The following is a 13,867-nucleotide window of genomic DNA, read 5'->3' on the forward strand; positions in this document are numbered from 1 at the left end:
AACGTCGCTGAATGGATGAAACTCAGCCGTCTGAAACTGAACTCAGACAAGACAGAGGTCCTCATCCTCGGCCCATCCCCGTCCGCTTGGGACGACTCCTGGTGGCCCACAGAACTGGGCAACGCACCAACACCCACTGACCACACACGCAACCTGGGATTCATCCTGGACTCTTCTGTCACGATGACCAAGCAAGTCAACGCCATCTCATCATTATGCTTCAACACCCTGCGCATGCTCCGTAAAATTTTCCGGTGGATCCCTACCGGAACTTGAAAGACGGTCACCCAGGCCCTCGTCACCAGCCGACTAGACTACGGGAACACCCTATAAGCAGGAAGCACAGTCAAACTTCAAAAAAGACTCCAACGCATACAGAACGCATCCGCACGACTCATTCTCGACATCCCCCACCACAGCCACATATCAGCCCACCTGAGAAGACCTGCACTGGCTCCCCATCAACAAAAGGATCACGTTCAGGCTCCTCACCCACGCACACAAAGCGCTCCACGACAGATGGTCCCAAATACACCAACAACCGCCTCACGTTCTACATTCCAACAAGCAAACTCCGCTCTGCCAGCCTCGCCCTTGCCACCATCCCACGGATCCAAAAAACCACCGCCGGAGGAAGATCATTCTCCTACCTGGTGGCCAAGACATGGAACTCCCTCCCTGCCCACCTACGACTGAGCCAGGACCATCTCACATTCAGGAAACTCCTCAAGACCTGGCTCTTCGAGCAGTAACGGCTTACCTCCCCCAGCACCTTGAGACCCCCTACGGGTGAGTAGTGCGCTCTACAAATGTTTTGATTGATTGATTGATTGATAGTAATACATGCTGCGTAATGGCGTGGGCAGATTTATTGTCACTATTCTAGAAATAGTTATTAGCAAATCTGTAAATGACATATCAGAGAACCTAACCAAAGGGAAGGGCTTCCGCTAAATGTACGAAACAAAGCCCTGAATCTAAGAAGAGAAAATTCTCTTCTTCAGTCCCCTCACTGACCAAGGGTTGCCCCTAGGTGACATGCTTCATCATTGGGGCCATCCCAGACAGCTACTGTCTGGGGTGTGCTGCAACTTGCGGTCCGCCCAGGTACGAATAGGTGTCATTGATGGAGGAGTGCTGAGCCAAGGTTACTAAAAGCCCCTCCACCCTGACAGTCAACCGTATTAATTGTGGTGCTCACACATTAGGTGTGCATCTGTTCTTTATTATATTATTTCTTTAGTATAGGATTGTTTTTTCTCACGGAGTGGTACGCATGGGGCTGGTCCCCATGTGGTCCTGAAGAAGAGGTTTAGGGGACACCTCGAAACATGTCGACCAAACACTAGGGACAGTATACACATAACAGTTACACTTCCTCCCTACTATTAACCCCTTTTTATCCATACCAACTAGGAGTAGGAATAAATGAATCGCTCACTAGCTAGGTATTGTTAGCACCACCACGCCCCCATACAGTGCACTACACATTTTTCACAAAAAGTGCTCCTACGTAGTTCCACAAGTTGCAGCACGCCCCAGACAGTAACTGTCTGGGATGGCCCCAATAATGAAGCATGTCACCTTAGGGCAACCCTTGGTGAGTGAGGGGTCTCAAGAAGAGAATTTTCTCTTCTTAGATTTGGGGCGTTGTTTCGCACATTTAGCGGAAGCCCTGCTCTTTGGTTAGGTTCTCTGATCTGTCATTTACAGGTTTGTTAATAACTATACACAGCCTGGAGGATGAACCTAAAATCTACCTCCATCACCCCCCTTTTTTGTTTATACTATTCTAGAAATGCCACTTTTAGAAGTGGGCATTTCTGTGTGCTATATGTCATTGTGCCTGCCTGTTGTGTATTGCATGTCTGGCTCTGGAGTGACAGATACTGCGGGGGTACAGTGGCTCCAAAGGGGCTGGGTGAGTCAGAAGTAGGCTGAATGGGCCTTATCTGCATTTGGAGTAGTGGGAGGAGTAGCCCCTGACCCTGAATAGGTCTTCGCCTGCCTTGTACAATGCTGGCTCCTCCCCCTGTGGTGTGTCTGGGGTCAGAGCCTACATTAACAATAAGGGTGGTGGTGCACATGAAAAGAGGTATGGAAGTACCCCCAAGAACGGGTTTGGACCCGGCACAGAGCCATGTGTCAGGGGGAGAATAAAGACCCTTGTAATATAAATATTGGGGCTGTGACCCCATGAATGTTACACACACTCACTAAACTAACTTGGGCTTGAAGGAGCACTCTACCAGGAGGAACCACCGTGGGACCCAGCTGCTGCCTGGAGGGGCTGGAGGAGCTGCTCTCTGCTGGGAGGCCCTGCAAGCTGGCCTGCCTGTGCCCAGCTCTGTCCTGCATAGCTCGTGTTTGGGCTGGCACCAGGCTGAGCGCTTTGACTTCTGTTGCCCTCTCAATGGGCGCTTTTCCTCCTCCTTGAGGCCAGGGCATTTTCCCTTCAAGGAGCGCTGTGTGTTGCAGCCAGTTTGTGGCAGGCATGTTGTGGGGGCTGAAATTGGTGCCAGGGCCCGAGATGCCGGCTCACTCGCTAGAAGTGCAAGAAGTACCACAGGAGCCTACCCCGCCTTGTAGTGCCAGAAGGAAGTTGCGGCTTATTGCCGCTGCCACCGGAAGACAGGCAAAGTTTGCCTGATTGTGGTGGGGCCCATGAGCAAGACGCAGAGACAACCTAGAAGTCAGGCAAAGGTTGAGCCTGGTTAAGGGCAGGGCCGCCTTCCATGAAGGAAGCCGCCGGAGCTTCGCTCCGTGTCCTGCCCCTTCTGGTTCCATTGAGAATGGAGCGGCTGCACTGCGTGATTGCAGCCCCAAAAGGAGGACCGCACTTCAGGAAGCGGAGAGGTGCTCTGTGCTGGCATCCACAAGCTTATGGGATCGACTGGAGGTGGGTGAGTGTCGTGCCAATCCACCTCCTGTTGGAAAGCACACACTGTGTGGTGTGCCCGTTGCCCGAGATACTGGCTGGGTCCCTACGGCATACTGGCGGCAGCTACGCCCGAGTTACGGGTGGCTACTGATCCAGGCACACTGTTGGGGGCTCTGGTACTTACTCTTGTGGGTATTTGGGGGCGAGCCCAGGGCGGGCCCCTGAACCAAAGATTGCTGAATTCCCTGTCCTAGGTGGGCATGTGGCCCAGAAGCCTAGGCAGGATGGAGATAGTGGCAGCCTTTTTCTGTCCTCCACGACGTTCACCCCCATGTGGATATCTGGGGTAATGAACCTACTGTGGGTCTCTGGCAAGTTGTAGGCACTCTAACCTGATCAGAGGTGATGTAGGGATCACCTATGGTGCAGTTTGTGCCTAAGGCGGGACATGTTGTGCGCACCCCTTACAAGTGTTTACTGGGGGCACTGATTATTGTATGCGTATCAAGCCATACTGTACTGTGTTGTGCCTAATGCCTGAGAGTTGCCCATGAGATGTATACTGTGACCAGTGTTCACTATGGTGCACTGTTGCTGATTCGGTTTTGCAAAATAATGTGCTAAGTGCAATGTTGCCAGTAGTTCCTGGTTATTTTCACTAATTCTATGAGTGGTGAGGTGATGTCAGTGGTCCGATTGGCCCTGTAATGTATACAATCCCCTGTAAAGGGATACCTAGTGCCAGGTGGCACAGTGTATATATGTGATAATGCTCTATTGTGTTTATGAGTAATACAAAGGCTATCTTTTATAAAACCTTGTATGGAGTTTCTTTTGTGGTTTGCCTTGTGTGTCACTGCTGTGTGAGTGTGTTGCACAAACGCTTTATACATTGCCTCTGGGATAAGCCTGACTACTCGTGCCAAGCTACCAAGGGGGTGAGCAGAGGTTATCTTCAGTGTGTAACTCCCTTGCCCTGACTAGAGTGGTGGTTTCTGCCTGGCTTAGGTGAATGCCCTAGCCAACCAGAATTCCTATTTCTAACATTGTGCATACTGATTTGTTGTTAACTTGTACACAGCGTGTGAGTGATGCAGCTTGCTATGGGGCGCTTGTTTCAACATTTGCCTAGCTCACGGCTTTTGCTTGGCGCATGACGAGAGGGCTGACTGAAGTACCCTCTGATATTCTTGATGGTGAATCAGTTGTGGAGAGGGTAGTTTACAGAGTTGATGATCTGCCCCTTCCAAGCAGTGCTGCCGCTGTGATAACTTCAGGTGTGGGCTCTGCGTCACTGGAGTCAGCTTGCCTTTGCATTTTGTGCCACTTATGTTGAGCACAGAGCCCAGCCAGGGTTACACTGCTTTTTAATACTGTCCCAGCACAAATTAGATCAGGGGTCTCCAGTCTTTTCAAAAGTGGGAAATACTTCTCATCTATTAAAAATGTCATGAGTCATTGTCTTGAATATGGATTCTGAGCTACTGCCTTGTATATGGATTAGATACTTGCACAAAAAATATCAAGCTACTTAACCACTGCCTCTGGAGTACCCAGTCGTGATGCATTAAGCACCCACCATTAATGACAAAAGAGCGGTTGGGGAACAACCGTGGAGCAAGGTGATCCGCAAAAACAAGTGTTGCCCCTTCATTCTTCTTTGTGAGTTATCAGTCAGCTGTGTCTCAATGGTTTTGTTGTTTCTTACTTATGCAATGCATAGAATGACAATATCCTCAATATGAGTGCCAGGATCCACAAGACTTCCATTTTATGGCTAATTGCCCTAAACCATTAGTTGGTGTCCAAAAACTGGCACTACCGACTTAAGATTAGGTACAGGAATGCTTCATGGTACTCTACAAGTAAACATCGCTCTGCAAGCATCCCCATTTCCATGAGCATACCTCTTAGGCAAAGATGAAGCACAAACTAATGAATGAAGAGATTGCTTCAGGAAATTAGGTACCTCTAAATGAGCAAAGAAGAGTAAGAAAGAAAAACATAAAAGAGAGTGAAAGAAAGGAATCAAAGATAGAAAGAGAAATAACTCGAGGACGAATAAAAAAATGAAATTATGGAAAAGGAAACTGAAAAGAAGGAAAGAAAATAATGAAGGGAGAGAGGAAGAATAGGGGAACAGAGAGGAAAGAAGTGAAGGAGAAGAAAAAATGATGGAAGGTGAATAAGGAATGAACGGATTAAGGAGAAAAAGGAAGGAACAGTGCAAAGAAAGTAACAACGGAATTAAAGAAAGAAGGAAACAAGAAGAGAAGGAACGGGAGAAGGGGACAAAGGAGAGAAGAAAATGATAGCAGGAACAAAGAAAAAAGGGAATATACAAAGGAGCAAAATGGAAAAGAAAGAGAAAGAAGGAACACAGAAGAGAAGGGGAAAGAAACAATGGACAAAGATTAGAAGAGATAGAAAGGAATAATGAGAAGATGGAAAAAAGAATAAGAGGGAAAGCAGGAAAAAGCAAAGGAAGAGTCAGTGTGAAAGCAAGCAAAACAGAGAAACAGTAAGAGGGAAAGAAAGACAGAAACAAAAAGAAGGAAATAAACAAGAGAAAAAAATAATGTAAAGAAAGGATAAGGAAAAATGAAGAATGAAAAAAGTAAGAACAAATGAGAGGTAAGAGAGAATAGGGAAAATAATGGAAGGGAGAAAACAAATGGTAGAAAAAGAAAAAGAATGAAGTAGAAAAGAAAAAGAATGAAAGCAAAGAAACAAAAAGGAGAAAGGAAGAAAGAAAAAGAAACTTCTCCAAACATGTTACTGCCATTGACTTTAATGAAATAAACCACTGATTGAGACTTGTCATTAGGTATGGTATATTTTTACAAGGTGAAGTTTATTAAACAATGTGTTCTGACACAAGAAATGTATTATTCGTTTATTTAAGGCGTCTTATCAGCGACATTGTTTTATTTAAGAAAAGAGAATGCTTCATGTTGTCCTTCAGTCAACTTTCCTGGTCTCACAGTTGCATTTCCTGAAATTGATATCTACAGGAATAAAAAATCCCACTTTACTATTAAAGAGGATATTAAATTACAATTCGTGCTTGCCATTCGTACCTTTTCCTCAATCAAATGTTAGCATTTCTTAAATGAAATAAGATAACCCAATGTTATCCAATAGGAAAGATGGGCAGTAGTGAAAAGAGAATTTTGGAAATTTTCAACACCAAGACATCTGAAACAAAAAAAAACAAATGGCCTACTTTTTAAATATATTGCATTCTGTCATATGGGGTGTGTTTGGCCTACCTTAGGGGTGACCGATGCGTTTTAATAAAGAAGGTTTAGGTCTGGCAAAATATTTACTTTGCCAGGTCAAATTGGCACCTTTTAAACTGTACTACAGGCTGCAATGCAGACCTGAGACATCTTTTAAAAGTGCTACTTAAGTAGGAAGGACAATGAACGATGCAGGCCCACTAGCAGTATTTAACTTACCAGGCACTGGGTACAAGTAGTACCATAAACTAGGGACTAATAATGAATTTAAATATGCCAATCAGGTGTAAGCCAATAATACCACATTACAGGGAGAGGGAAGACGTGCACTTTAGCACTGGTTAGCAGTGACCAGAGTCCTAATGCCAACAAAAACAAAATTTGGAAACCAAGAGGGGTTTAAGCAAAAAAGTTTGCGGGTGACCCTGAAGAAAAGGGTAAATCTGATAATGCACATTAAGCCATATTTCTGGAAACCAGAGTCACATTTATATAAGAAAGGGAGGACGCTACAGGAAAGGACAAACACTTCATCACGCATCCCACTAGGTGCAGCATTGCCCAAAGTCAGTAGGTCAGAACAAGCCTTAGGTGAGGTGAAACTTGTCTCCGAGTCCTTCATTAGTATTAAGGCAAAACACTGCCAAAAGTACAATAGAATAGATAGCCTGAACGCAAGGACTTAAAGGATCCCTGGAAGGTAGGGACTGGAAAGAAAGATGCCTACAAGTTCAGGTAGGGGAAACATCACTTAAACCTTTGAGTAATTATGTTAACCAGAGATGCCACACAACCAGAGAAGATCTACAATAATGCAGACAAGTGATCAATATTTTGGAATCAACAAGCCCTCAGTTTCTCCTTGTCTAGTTACAGTAGCATATTTAAAGCTCTTAAAAAGTTAGCAATTATTAGCCTTTGGATTGGAAAATTAACTAAACCCACATAATCCAGTGGAAGGTAACGAGTCTGTGAACACTGCAGAAAGGCAACTCAGCATAAGTAAGCCAAGGGCACAGAGGAGGCCTTGACTCACAAATTATATAGAAATAAGAGTTGCAACACCTAGAAGTTGATAGTGGGAGTGATTGGCAAATAGGAAATATGCAAAAGGGGCTTAGAAAATTAGCAATACATGGTAACTGGAAGGAAGTCTGTAAACACATTTCTGTTCCTACATTAGTAGATTCATATTTAAGCAATTTATGGCCAATAGAAGCAACCTTGTGCCTATAGTTGACATAAATCCTACAACATTTGAAACAATGCTTTGTTGCTTAAAAAATATCTTGTGAGGTTGAACAGCATGCAGGGGAGTGGGAGGAGGGGGGAGGGGTGCACCCTCTGGGCTTCTGAAAAGGACCCGGGATTATAGCAGAGGCCCAATAAATCTTGCAGGAGACTTTAGAAAAACGAATTGATCAGGATGCTGCATCTCAGTGAGAGATTGGGCCAAGAGTTAGGGATACGAAAGTGGAAGGGAACCCTCACGGCTGGGCACAAACCAACACATTGTAAGTATCCCACTTTTAATATGTTGACCTTTAGTGGTCCATTTTCTGTCCTGAATGGAAAATCAATAAACCTTTGGTAGTTGCAAGAAAGAAAACACCTAACACCAAAGCACAAGTCCTGCGACTACTCCCCTTATTAACTCTTCCACTCTGTATAACATGAACTCAGGCAGAAGCGTGCAGAAATTCAACGCTGGCCCATTAAAGCTAACATTTTTAAATTAATTTTGCTCTATTAATATCTTAATATCAACTTGCTACCAATGATTTGAATCCTAATCCTTTGCTAGTAACACAGTCATTGTAATCATTTATATTATACGATGTTCTATCGAATGTATTTGTTTTTGCCCATCTGTTTGTTACAAAAAGGCTAGTGGCTGACTCCGATCCTGATTTGGATAGAAAGCAAATGTATACACAATTTTCGGGAGAAAACATAATTTTTATTTCACAATAAAAGGGATGAGCAGTTTCTACTTGAGCCAATTTTCTAGTTTGGTGGGAATTCATTAGATATGGGTAGAATTCTGACAATTCTCACTAGAGTTTCCAATGCAGTCCTTTCCAGAAGACCTCAATTAAATAACCTCAATCTAAGTGATCAGTTTTGCGCCGTAGATTTGGAGTCAGAGCAATGCTCCCAATGTCACTCCTCTGCTCAAATCCCTTTACTCTCCTGTAGAAGACACAAGCACAGATTCTTAGAGGGGGAGGGGAGAGAGGTAGAGTCTCACTTACTTGGATGTGGCCAAGATCTTCTGTCTCATCGCCTCTTTAGCTGATTCCTCAAACCTTTTGCAGGACATAAACTGAGGAAGTATCTCTTCAAAGATGCTGCTTGGAAGATCAATTAATTCTGCTTTACCAAATGTACAGACCAGACTGCCTAAGGAAGTGGCCTGGTCTGCAGTGAGCATTTTGGTATTGGTAATGTTCTAGAAGAGAAAACATGAATTAAAATGTCATTTATGTGAAACAAAAAAAGTTGTAATAGACTTGAGAACCATTAGAGAGAATGAAGACAAAGTAGTGAATGGACATTTGTCGGAACCTGTTTCAGATGGCCTCAGGGCACAAAGGGGCTATTGGGCCCAACCATGATCAATGAGGCCTTTACTCCTGATGTTCCGGGAGCCAACCTACTGAGCAACTGAACCAAATACCCCTATTTCACTTGACTCCCAGAATAGCGTGGTCTGAGCAGTCCACAGATCCCTTGGGATGGAGATGGATGCTTGATAGTGAAAAATTTTATTTTTTGTGCTATCCACACACATACATAATTAGAGTCCTTCCCTGAGGTCGGGCTCTAGTATTTGTTTGACGTTACCTGTCCCACCCAGTCCTTGAGTTGGTGATCATGGTTATTCCCCATTCACTATTAGTAACATCCAGGGTATGCACCACTAGTAGTCCGGGTACCAATAGTCCACTATAACTCTAACTTAAAGCCAATAGTGTGTCAGCAAAATCGCGCTAAACTAGCAGCAAGATCCCCCCAGGGCTGAAAGTCCCGTAACCAGTCTTAACTGAGCCAGCAGGTGTGAAATGGTCAGAGTTCGAGAGTGTGGCCAGCAGCGCCCCCTTTACTTTCATGGCTTCTAGAACAAAAGCTTAAGTAAACAGAATTAAGGTTACCGTACTGAGCATTTTTGCAATGGGTGCACCTTCGTGAGGACCTGCCTGATTCAGTACAATCGGGGCTTATCCACACACAGGCCTGGCCTTTTCCTCAGAGCGCGGTGACGTTGATCTGATTTCTCCACCTTCTTCCAGTGCGCCAACTAAAAACAGCCTCAGGCGTTTAGCTGTCAAGCCTGGGCTCCACAAGCTTGCATGTCACTCAGTAGCACTTACCCCACCCTCTAATATCTCATCACAAGATGAGGTGGGGCCAGTAAGCTTGTCTGACAAATCGCCCCTCCCCCCCATTGACAAGTTGTGAAAGGGTGTGTTTAGGAAGTTTGCAACAGAAACTGCAGGCAAACTTATTTTCTTTGGTCTGTGTTGTCAGGTTGCGCTAGATTTGGTTATTTACAAGCACATTCCTGCTCAGCACAGCACATATGAGAAACCTGAACAGGTCGAGTTTGCGCTATATTAAACTGTAAAAAAAAAAAGAAAGAAATCCTGATAAATCTGACCGAACGTAACCTTTACAACCAAGATAAACAGATCAGCAGCTGCCTCAAAAAAACTGAACAAGTAAGTTTGGTGAAAAAATTAAAAATCTGTTCCTTCTCTTGTCTTTTTACTTTTATTTCTAACTTCTGTCTCCTCTGGGTCAGTCCAAAACATTTTACTGACAACTGCATGTTGTTGATTTTTCTCCAATACAGATTATATTTGCTTATTGGGACAGTGGGCATCTAGATGTGATCTGCAAGGAAAATAAACAAGCATTTACAATGCAATTGTCTCGGCAGCATTAAAGGTAGAGCTATTGGCATTGCTCATTATTTATTTATTTTTTTAAATCTTAAATAAATGACATTGTATTCTGAGAGTTACTCCTGGGGGTAACAATGCATGGTGTGAGTTACTCCTTGTGGGATAAAAATGGAAGTTTACTGAATCTCTGTGTTCGCAACAGTGAACGCTGTCAGTCAGATACTCCCTGGGAATAATAATGGAGCAAATAACAATAAATGTTGTAGGGTAAAAAAACATGCTGTCAAACATCACCTCGGTCTAACAGTTTATGCCGTCATGCTGTAAATGTGCACACACTCAGATATTCCCGGCTGCATTAGCACTGTGGAGACAAGACCTGGCCGCGCGCACAACGTTATCCTATGGGGAAACGCTGCGCGCGGCCAGGTCTTGTCTCACTTCGGTGTTCTCAGACTGCTGAGACGCCGACAATAGTTCTCTGGCGAGATGGAGTGTGTGAAGCTGAGCATTATTTGAGTGTGTTGTTGTTTCTGGGGTTGTAAGAGGCTGAGTGTGTGACGTTGTGTGTTGTTGAGAATGTGAGGGGGTGTGAGTGTGTTGTAAGTGTGTGTGGTTGTGTGGGTGTGAGCTTGTGTGTGTGTGTGTCTGTGTGTGTGTGTGTGTGGGTGTGTAGCACCTGTTTGGACCTGTTTTATTTAAAGCCCTAGGTAAAGTGTAGTACAGATAATGTTTGAACATGGCGATGGCTTACGCAAAAAAAAATGGCATGGCTTAAAAGACGTAAGCTCACAATTAGTGTTTAGTATAGTGTACCGCAAAACTGGCATTTTGTTACTGCTGTTAGTACCAGATATATAACAGAACTAACATTACATCTACAAAAAGCCATAACTATTGGCTTTGTGAACGTTAAAGCCCCAAGATCTCAATCGGCACTCATTGCAGCACCTGCTTGGACCCAGCCCACTTAAAGCCCTAAGTAAAGTGTAGTACTACTAATGTTTAAACATATTGAAGGCCTACGCAATTAATTGAAACGCTTCCAAAACACAAACAAGCTCAAAATTAGGTTTTAGCATAGTGTGCCGCCGAACTGGAATGTTTCTACTCCTGTCAGTGCATCCATATATGTAACAGAAGCGGAAATACACCTAGAAGCAGCCATGGCCATTGGCTGTGTCAATAGTTGTTCATGCACAAATAATGCAAAACGGTGCAATACATTAGTCCTGAGTTAGCGCTACTTACAATTGGCCAAAAACAAAATAAAATTTAAAACCCTGAAATGCTGTGAAGTTAAAATCTTGTTTTTCCCCTAGGGTGATGGTAGAAACGGAGAGCCCGATTGGCACATGTTGCTGCACCTGCTTGGACCCGACTCAATTAAAGCACTAATTAAAGTGTGGTGCTAAGAATGATTAAACATATGGAAGGCATACGCAACTAATAAAAACGCTTCCAAAACACAAGTGAGCGAAAAATGTGGTTTTACCATAGTGTACCGCCTAACTGGCATGTTTGTACTCCTGTCAGTGCATCCATATATGTAACACAAGTTAAATTACACGTACAAGCAGCCATGACTATTGGCTTAATAGTTGTTCCCACACAAATAAATAGCACAAAAGAAAACTTTAGCTGTATAAATAGTAATAAAAACAGTTTAGTTCTTATGGCCAAATTTGTAACAAAAGGCAAACGTTGGAGGTTTTAGAGTTTGCAGGAAGCAGGTTTGAGTCAGAGCGCTGGCTCACCATTCAGTAATTGTGGACAAGCTTGTGATCACTGGGTAAGATTATAATTTAAATGAAATGTGCAACTGGAAACAAACTTGTAAGACACTGCTACGCAAGGAATAAACGCATTAGGGTGAACAAAGTCAAAGTATTCCAGTAAAAATCTCGAAAATGTGTGTTTTTAGCAATATTCAAAATCACTTCAATCTCATTTAAACCGAATGGCAACGGGCGCCGACTAGCAGGAAACACAGCAGGAGGTGGTGTGGGACGTCCTGCAACTTAAAGAAGCCTGCTTGAAGGGGCAGCCATGTGTGTGTTATCAGCGCAGCGCGCTGGTATGCAGACTCCTCCTGCATTCCAGCAGGTGCGCGTCGCGATCCGGGCTGCATTAGCACTGTGGAGACAAGACCTGGCCGCGCGCATAACGTTATCCTATGGGGAAACGCTGCGCGCGGCCAGGTCTTGTCTCACTTCGGTGTTCTCAGACTGCTGAGACGCCGACAATAGTTCTCTGGCGAGAACGCGCTTTCAGCGCGTTATAGCCGAGACCTAAAAAGGGGGTAACAAGGTGCAACTTTTTATTAAATAATTTTCTGGTTACTCAAGACTGATGTTTGGTGTGTTTGTGTGAATGGGTGAGGCATTGCATGTGGGGGATGATTGTGTAAATAGGTTGATGTAAAGGTTATATGATTTGGATGAATGACAGTAAGGATCTTGTAGCTTGATGGATAATATGAGTGGGTAAGTGAATGATGTAAAGTGGGAGAAAGTGAAATACTTTTTGAATGTGGTAGGTAGGGGGCTGATCTTGAGTGAGTAACTGGGTGTATGACTGTGGGAATGATAAGAAGGGTAGACGAAAGCTTGTTAAAATACAATTAATTGAATGAATGGAACCTGCTGCCTCCAATAACATATTTTAATAACTGGAAATACAACAGTGAGCAGGTAAGACAATGTGAATGAGTGGGAGGATAGTTTGATGAGAATGTATGATTGAGTGCATGAATGAGTATGAGTTAGTGGGTAAACAGCAGACTGGATGAGGGTGTGGATGGGAGTATATAGTTTAGTGGGGATAGGAGTCTGTATGGATGGATGGAAATATGTGAGTTGATGTAAAATTGTGCTGAACATACACGGAAAATATTAGGGAAGGTTTGAAGAGAATCCAGTTAGTTTCAGGCCTCTTGCCTCTTAGCTGGGTCTGAAGGCTCATTGGACTAATGCATTCACTAAGCCTTCTGACAAAGTTGATGGATGATCTGTATTTGACCTCACCGTTTGAACTCTGGCACTTAACTCAGCTTTTCATCCTCTCAAGGTTGATTAAAAAGAAAATTATTGAGTTGTGTAAAAATGAACATCTGTGTTCACCCTCACTTCCCAACCGACTCTTTAAGAAAATCAGGCATCAGATTTGCTCGCTATGCTCAATTGTGTGGGACAATGCTGTGTATGGATTTCTGCCCACCACTTTTTGCACTCACCAGCTGCCACTGGAGTGTGCCCAGTCTTTGAATCCTCGCAGAAGCTACAGTTAGGCGAGTCAGCGGCATGCAACCTAGGCGGCTGCACTCAGTGAGTGCAGAGCCTCTCACTCACGGTCATGCTTCTGAAATGACTGTAGGCTCCCTGAGGATCCTCCTGCAGGTTAATTGTTTGTTTGTCCCCCACTGGGAGTGGCAACCTGATCCTTTCTTGGGTCTCTCGCCTGGGTGATAGTGAGCAGGTGCTCTCACTGTGTCCTCACTTCTCTGGGGGGAGTTGCAGGGGTGGTGCAGAAACAGTTGCAGTCGTCTGTAATACAGTGTCACTGTCCATTGGCTTCGGCCAGATGGCCATGATGAAGTTCTCCAGGGCGGTTCTTCCTAGCATACGGGCTCACCGCCTTTCTACTGCACAGGGATAAGGCCCTTACCACATACCTCTTTTCCATAGAGGCCCCTCCTGGCATACGGGGTCCCACCTCACTGCTGCACACAAGGCTCCGGTCCGATAGGTGCAGAACAGCACACGGCTAAATTTATGGTGGCCCTCTCCTGGCATGGGGGGGGGAGGGGTCATCGACTCTGTCCTGCACACGGGCAA

The 13,867-nt window shown here is 44.4% G+C and overlaps 1 protein-coding gene across 1 annotated transcript in view; it reads right to left on the minus strand.

Moving 5' to 3' along the window:
- Window positions 1–13,867, minus strand: part of LOC147732395 (otoancorin-like) — a 759,538-nt gene that overhangs the window by 234,002 nt on the left and 511,669 nt on the right. The window contains exon 16 of the mRNA XM_086956929.1: window positions 8,379–8,575. Within this exon, the coding sequence (XP_086813055.1) occupies window positions 8,379–8,575 (197 nt within the window). The remainder of the gene's footprint in view (window positions 1–8,378; window positions 8,576–13,867) is intronic.

Source organism: Lissotriton vulgaris, chromosome 2_1, assembly GCF_964263255.1.
Source record: "Lissotriton vulgaris chromosome 2_1, aLisVul1.2, whole genome shotgun sequence".
Taxonomy (NCBI): Eukaryota; Metazoa; Chordata; class Amphibia; order Caudata; family Salamandridae; genus Lissotriton; species Lissotriton vulgaris.